Source organism: Pleuronectes platessa, chromosome 12, assembly GCF_947347685.1.
Source record: "Pleuronectes platessa chromosome 12, fPlePla1.1, whole genome shotgun sequence".
Classification (NCBI taxonomy): Eukaryota; Metazoa; Chordata; class Actinopteri; order Pleuronectiformes; family Pleuronectidae; genus Pleuronectes; species Pleuronectes platessa.
Genome location: NC_070637.1, coordinates 18,004,106 through 18,011,852, shown reverse-complemented (window position 1 = coordinate 18,011,852; position 7,747 = coordinate 18,004,106). Strand labels below are relative to the sequence as shown.

General features: G+C 39.4%; 1 protein-coding gene across 1 annotated transcript; it reads right to left on the bottom strand.

Moving 5' to 3' along the window:
• Nucleotides 1–566: 566 nt before the first annotated feature.
• Nucleotides 567–5,100, bottom strand: fas (Fas cell surface death receptor). Its single transcript, XM_053435877.1, has 9 exons — nucleotides 4,951–5,100; nucleotides 3,827–3,966; nucleotides 3,209–3,346; nucleotides 2,707–2,824; nucleotides 2,499–2,569; nucleotides 2,298–2,399; nucleotides 2,098–2,147; nucleotides 1,802–1,820; nucleotides 567–1,282 (listed from the first exon to the last, which is right to left on the bottom strand). The coding sequence occupies exons 1-9, from the start codon at nucleotides 5,019–5,021 to the stop codon at nucleotides 984–986; spliced, it is 1,008 nt and encodes a 335-aa protein (XP_053291852.1). The 5' UTR covers nucleotides 5,022–5,100; the 3' UTR covers nucleotides 567–983.
• Between the last annotated feature and the right edge of the window lie 2,647 nt (nucleotides 5,101–7,747).

Sequence of the window (7,747 nt, the reverse complement as noted above, 5' to 3'; positions counted from 1 at the left end):
TGTCGCCGTTAACTACAATAGAATGCTATGACAAAGAAATATATATTTATACAAGTGTGCAAGGTAACGAGAATGTAGTGGTGACGCGTCAGAACTTCACTGATAAATATCAACTTTTAAAAACATGACTAATATAATTTGAAGTTAATTGAAACTGTGATATTGACATACTTAATTTTTATTGAAATTTTATAAACGCCTTTATTTTAAAAGTCTCAATTTGTCAAAATGGTTTGATAACATGTTCAGAATCTTTGCTAAATTAGTTTGAATATATATCAATCAACTAATAAATCCACGTTGCTTCACTTGTATCAGGATCAAATTCATTAATCTCTGTTGTAATCAGTGGGTTTTCTATCCTAACAATCAGCTATACATGGTTACACTATTACAGGACACACATGAAGCACAGCCTGAGCACAACTTCTTCCATGGAACAGTTGGTAAAAACCACAACAATCTCAACTTGGACTGGTAAAGAAAATCTGTTTTCTATAAACATAAGACGACCAAAACGAAACCAGCCACAATTTGACAACACGAAAGGAAGAAATCAAAGCACATTTGACATTAAATCCACATTTATGGCACAGAATACATTCATCACCCAACAAAGGCATGTACAGCATTCATAAATCAACAAAAGACCGCAGGTGTGATTCAGTGCATTTCGGATCCGTTCCTCTAAACATTTTAAGGTTATTTTTACTTTCACTCTATTATTTAATGACCTGAGAAGCAGATAATGATTTTGTTTTAACTGTAACAACATTGTACTACATATTCATCTGACAAATACCCAAACTTAATTCTGCTTTTATAAAGCTTGGGTGTGCTCATTTAGTCTTTTCCAAAAAACACTTAAAATGGTAAAACCAGTATTTACAGTTCAGCTCAATCATGTAAACATCTCAACACAATAATAATTTGCTCAATAGACGGCCCTGAATATATTCAAAAAGTGCTTCCAATATTTACATTCAAACAGGAGCATCTGATGGAGCCGGGCTGTCACTTCGTAATATCTCTGCCACCTTCTCTGCTTTATCCTTTTTACGACTGTTTTGTAGGAGTTTTACCAATTTTGTTGCCCCACCGCTTCCCTGCATCTCCACCCATTTCGATAGTAGTTGGGTGGTCTGCTCCCCAGGATCTGTGGGGTCGACCAGTCTACAAGAATCAATCTCAACTTTTGTCATCCCACTGCGCATTGCCACATCCTGCATATCCTTCCATCCAAGAACGGCTGCAATGTCGGGCACATGCTGAAGTCGGAGCCCTGAAATAATTACAAGTAGAAGACAATGGGTTCAAACTGTAGGGATGTCACGATACCCACAAACAAATTTGTTGTCTAGACACAAACGCTCCTTTCTTACAAATATTTGATCATTAAAAGTTTAAAAACCATTAACATTACAAAACAGATCAGTGGCATGTAGGAACGTTTAGAGATTTCCGTTATTAGGTACAGCTTAATGACTGTAAGAACATCTTTAAAAAAAAGGGTGTCACCTTCCTGTCTCATGTAACTACATCAATTTTTTTTTTTTTAAACACAAGGAAATTTGCCACAAAATGGTTAAAAAAAAGGTCTGACGTGATGTACAGGTCGTCAATCAATAGATAACCAAATCCATGCCACATCAACACATAATGAAGTCAATAATTACATGAAATGTTAAGTCAATTCTATCTGATTATGGATTATTAATCTATTTAATATAACATGCTCAAATCATAGAACAATTGCAATTAAAGCTGTAATGCTTGTCAATTGAGAACCAGTTTTTCTTACCGTTAAGAGGCTGCAGCTCCTGAGAAGACAAAGATTTCATATTAATACAATATTTCCCACTCCAGCCTGATAGAAAACTAATTGATTTGCTCCCACAAGCTTGACAAATTAACAAAAAGTCACACCACAATAACACTGTCACAGTAGAGAACACACTCAAGGTTTCTGACGACTAACCTTCACATCCTATAGAAAGGGGCAGCTAGGCCAACATTAGAGGAGACACAGGGAAGAGTTTATCATACATGCATGTGTCTATGTGTGAAGAAAGAGGTGAGATAAAAAAAATAACTCACCACCTCGGTTGCCTTGCCATTTGTTTGGGATGACGGCTGCTGTGTGTAATCTTGTAAGAGAAATATTCAGAAAACAAAACTTTAAATGTGACCTGAACCTTCAATAATATTTCTATACTTTGCTAGTTCACTGAGGCACACATGCACTCTGCTGGTCACATTCTTTCTGTTTGCAGTTGTAAAGTAGTGGAAATACTCACATGATTGTCCTCTTTTGCGATACCAGAATGCAACTCCAACTGATATAGCAATAGCCAGTAAGATTGGGATTACTATTCCAGCTATTGCTCCACCACTTACCCCTGAAAATTAAACATAAGATTACATTTTCAAATTTGTATAACACAAATCGAAGCCATCGTGATATAATGCAAATGGTGTAGTGATAAACCAAAACATACCTTCAGTTATGGCATTGCAGACTGTGTTGTTTGTGGCTGTACAGGCAACTCCGACGCCTTCAGAGCCACATCTTCAACCAAAAGAAAACAAGTATGAGTGACAACAGGAGACGTGACAGGACAAATTAACAGAAGCGCAGCGGGGCTGGCTTTATCGTTTATTTTCAAAGGGGTGAAGGCTACCACCAGTATTATGAGCAGAACTTACTCTTTGCAAGGGTTGCAGACCTTGCACGTTTCTGGTCCACTGTCGCAATAATGACCTTTTTTACATCTGCATTTAGCGTTACTGGTTCGGGTGCAGTTTTCAGCCACCTCTAGATTCGCTGAAATGATAGTTCAAACAGACAACAGCGATTAGAGCTTAAATTCTCATTGTGACAACACTTCTAACCTTTGCTACAGGTGGAGATGACTTTCATGCAAATGTTAATTATATTGTAGATGAATCAAATCACGTAAATTGTCTCAATACATAAGACCAAACGTAGAAAATAACATTAAATAATTGATACTTATGGAGCTAATATAGATTACTATTAATCTATAATAGATTAAAATTACTATTACTAGGATTTTGTGTAGTAATGACTTTGCTTTTCCGAGTGTGACAAATCAAAATGCCTGCTAGCCTTTAATAATTCTAAGCTATGTTTTGTTGTACATATTATGAAATTTAAATAAACCGTGATGTCTTGTTGTGTCTGTACCATTTGGGTGTATACAGGATGTGCAGGGTTCACAGAAGTCCTGGGCAGTGGCATGACTGTTGTACGTGTCAGGATCACAGGACTCGCATTGTACACTATTTGGATTGGCAACCGTGCAGTGACTCTTCACCTGCTGGCCTGCAGTAGGGGCACATATGAGCAAGAGACAGAGGGAAATGTTTTGGTTAGTTTGGGGGAGCTGATGATACCCACACACACACATGCAATATAACAAATCCCCAAATCCCAAATCTACAAATTATAAGTGCATACTTTTGTTGCTTCAGTTGTGTTTTATTTGAGTTAATATATAGTGCATATATTTGCACAATTAATATAAATATATATGACCCCCACTGTTGGTCCACTTTCACTGTCAGTCAGGAAGTTATGAGTGCCATAATGAAACGATTTGCCAACCTTGCCTTTTAACTTCTCTAAAATCTTTTGAAACTTGACATGCAGACAGTTGGGGCTCACCATGAAGAAGAGTGAGGTGAGATATGTGTCAATTTTGACTTTAATTCCCTCAAATGCCTCCTTCATTTAAAAGAGGCAGCTCAACGTGCTGTGTTTCATCCAGTGAAATTCACATGTCATCTAACCACTGACACTCACCAGCTCCACACAGACAGCAGGTCCACCCTTCATGTTCGTAGGTGCCATGTGCACACGCCTGCCTCCTGCTGCGGACCGGTCCTCTAACTACAGGCTCAGACAGCTTCTCCTCAGTTTGGGGCGAGGCTGATGAAAAGTTCCTGGCGATTAGAGGAAAAGAAAACAGAAAACGAAAGTGGAAGTTAGCAAAGTAATCTCCCAGTGGAAAGAACCCGGGGAGTCGCCCTTTAACGGGTCTGGGACAACTAACCGGACACACATTAACTAACCCAACCAGATAGTATTCATCTGGAACGTGTTCACTGTTATAGAAGTCAAATGATATCGCTTGAAAACCCTCGCAGATAAAGTAAATCTAACTTTTATGTGACTTGACAGAGCAGAGTTTCGAGGGCAGCAAGTGCTCGTCGTTTTGATGAGGCGAGCCGGGCATTAGCGCCCCCTTGAGGCCGGAGGACCGCCGCTGGGCGAGGGTTGCAGAGAACAGCGTTGTAGCGGGTGAACTACACTAAACGACCGCAAGGGGTCAGCTCAGTCCACACCCGGAAAGAAAATCCACTGAGCTGAGGCGGAGCGAAGATGTGTGTGATGGGGGGGGAAACATCAGCAACGTCTTTTCAAACAGTTAATTTCGCTTCACGGAGTAAGACGAGCTAGCTTGTTTAGCACGTTTACATTTAGCTTCACGTCAAAGAGCAGCGCCCCATCACAGGTCTCACCCGGAAGTGTCTGCGATGGAAACCGTCACGAATGAGGCTAAACGAGGAAACATTCGGTATTTCCCCACTTTCAAAATAACTCGTTTGTCTTGCGTGCTAACTTTCTCTCTTAGCTTACAGTGTGATGTGACCTCGGGTGTTGTGGTGGATCCTGCTCCCCACCATAGCCTGTATATTAAAAACCCACACTGTCCCCAAACCAGCCGCACGTTGTATGTTTAACCTTGACAACCCAAACCCCGACTGACATGTCTTCACGTCACAGATCCTCCAATTAGCTTCGAATCAATCAAACCACTGATTTAATAAGGATGTTAAGCCGAGTTGGACGCAGCACCAGGCGGCCGCGGTGAACGCCTCCAGCTCCACTAACGTTGAACCTGTGGATTATTAAACTGTACTTACAGCGACACGTGAGAGAAGATCAACACGCAGGTGAAAACCCACAGAGGGAGCTTGTTGGGTTCGGACGCCATCACGTCTTCACTTCAGCAGCCTTGTCACTGCGCCTCTCTCTGTCAAGGCGGGGGCTTTTCTACAGGAATTTTTACTTTCAGTTTTGTCAGCAGCAGGCAAAAAGGATTCTACACATGTTGTAACATGTCTAACTTAATATATTGACTATAAATACACAATTTTTTAGTTTGTGTGTATTTGTCCTTTATTGGAATATGAGGACAGAGGTGTATTTAGGAACAGAAACATAAATGTGGTTTAAAGCAGAAACATTTAGGTCATACCACCCTCCCCTGCACACTCTACCTCTTAGAAAGGAAATAACCACACACCAAAAACAAGGTCTCCTACTTCTGTGTTTTTCATATTCTATTTTAAAGTTAAGCTTACAGTTCATATTCCTGTTTTAACCCAACATGGGTAACACACTGAAGCCCAAACATTTATATGTTATAGGATATATATTTTATATGTATTGGTATATATAGTTAAATACATGTTTTGATACGATCAGCTCACTGCTCAACAACTGCAGAATGTAAGCTTGCTAAAATACATACCTCAGTTCACATACATCCGTATAGAGGTATATATATTACTATTATTAATGATGAGATTATCAATCCTTTTGTGCGTGAAAGATTGTGAAATATAAAAAATGAAAGTCGGTCACAGCAGAGTCTTCAATTGTCTAACTATAGTCGAACAACAGTCAGAAACACAAAAATATTCCATTGGCAGTTGTTAATAGTGAACAAGTGTAAAGCTCAAACCAATGAACAACAGCTTTGAAATTCCTGAAAGGATAAATTAACAATCAGACTCGTTTTTGATCATTGTCATGTTGATGAACATGTCGTCATCTGGTAACTACAGTGTTACTTTAATCCATATATGGGAGGAAGAACTGCTCTTGTGCCACTAGGAGGTGTCATTGTTCTTTGTTTGTTACATAGCCTCTGGAACTATGGAGGATTTTACTGCGGATGTGTGTTTATCAATATAATGTAATACAATCAGATACAGATAAAGTCTGTCATATATAATCAAACCAAAGGTTCTAAAGAATTCCCCACTGACTGTTTTTGAACACCAATTACAATTATATCCAGCAACAGTTCAATGTGCTTGGATTATTTATACTTGTGAAACAGCACCCATACCTTTTTGTTTACTGACAGTTGTGAGGTGCGAGTGGGAAGGTGAAGTTTCAAACACGCAGTCTTCTTGCATATTGATTAACCCAGCTACTGACGCACATCTATCTTTTTTAAACCACCAGGAAACCGACCAAATAAATGTGAATGTGTATGTAGATCGAATGTACACAACCATAATACTGCATCAATCACTATAATTTTAAACATATCCTTTGATTTACAAAGTTCTGGTGGAATGAATTGGTTAAGCTTTTAAAATTGATATACAAGTCATTTATGAGGCAGGAAATCCTTTCTGTCTGTGCCAATGCAGTAACTTAAGAAATTACTGCCTCACCCCACCCCAACAAAAAACAGCATATTAGTTTGATCTCTGCCAAGTGTAGTTAACAGCAAATTTATCTTTGAACAAAAGTGAAAAAAAAAACTATTTGGCTGGGGAATAAAAACTAAACTTGAAGGAGAACTCCTGTGGGATTTTGTTGTTTTTGCAAGTGTATTAAATGTTAGCCCTTTGTAGTACCAATGAGTCCCAGTGTTGGATTTGTAACAGTCTGCTGCCTGCTCATGTGGCCCACATATAGAACAAAAAGTAACACACACACACACACGCACACACACACACACACACACACACAAACACACTCAGATATACACACTGAGGTGGAAGCAGTGTTGCTTTATGAAATGCAATATCAGTTTTTTAGACCGAAACATCTCAACAACTATTGAATAGATGGCCGTGACATTTTATAAGATGGACGACACTTTGCCACTTCTTCCTCTATCCAGACATTAATGTTGCCATCTTGCACATTTGGAGCCAGAGTCTGGGCAGTTGCGATCAGGGTTGAAGCCACGTTAGTGAGGCTCCGCAAATCCATGCGCTCCACCAATCTAGAGTCAGTCTCAGCTACCAATCGTGTAGTTTCCCTCATTTTTATAGCATCAAATACCGAATTAAAACAAAACTAACTAAAAATGAAAACTTATACAAACATCAGTGTGATAAGAAGGACCTAAAATGACAGAAACCCTCCTCGACCTGTACTTTGAAATTTTTGGTGTGCCTCATGACATCCACTAACATGCAGGAGGTGGGATTTATGGGAAGCTGTCATGACGTCCATCTTTATAGAAAGTCTATGTAGGATAACACTATACATCATATTTACAGGCAGTACACGATAGATAGAATGAACAGAGGAGTAGGATATGTAGGTAGAGGAGCATTTGAAAAGGGTTTGTGATTTTAGAGTGAAATGTTCCCATTACTGCTGCACTGATTTCCATTAAATTCGCTGCAGACACTCGTGTTCCCCCCTCGGGAGGAACTGTCATCACTTCGGTGATGGCTTTTCATCTCATGCCATCATCAGGTCTTTTCTGCATTTATGAACAAATACCGTATGTGCAAAGCTATCAACATTTCCACCACACTCGGGAACATGCTGTATGCTATGCTCGTTTTAAGTTCCAGCATGCTGACACGCCACAATAAGAACATTGTAAACATTACACCTGCTAAACATCAGCTTGTTAGCATGCAGGCGGTAGCTTTAAGCTCAAAGCACTGTGGCTAAGTA

Bases quoted from the DNA above. Each gene is read 5' to 3' on its own strand.
- fas (XM_053435877.1), bottom strand. From the start codon at position 5,021: ATGGCGTCCGAACCCAACAAGCTCCCTCTGTGGGTTTTCACCTGCGTG. The intron at 3,347-3,826 runs GTGAGTGTCAGT...CCCCTACTGCAG, and splicing joins CTGCTGTCTGTGTGGAGCTG to GCCAGCAGGTGAAGAGTCAC. The intron at 2,148-2,297 runs GTGAGTATTTCC...TTCTCTTACAAG, and splicing joins TCGCAAAAGAGGACAATCAT to ATTACACACAGCAGCCGTCA.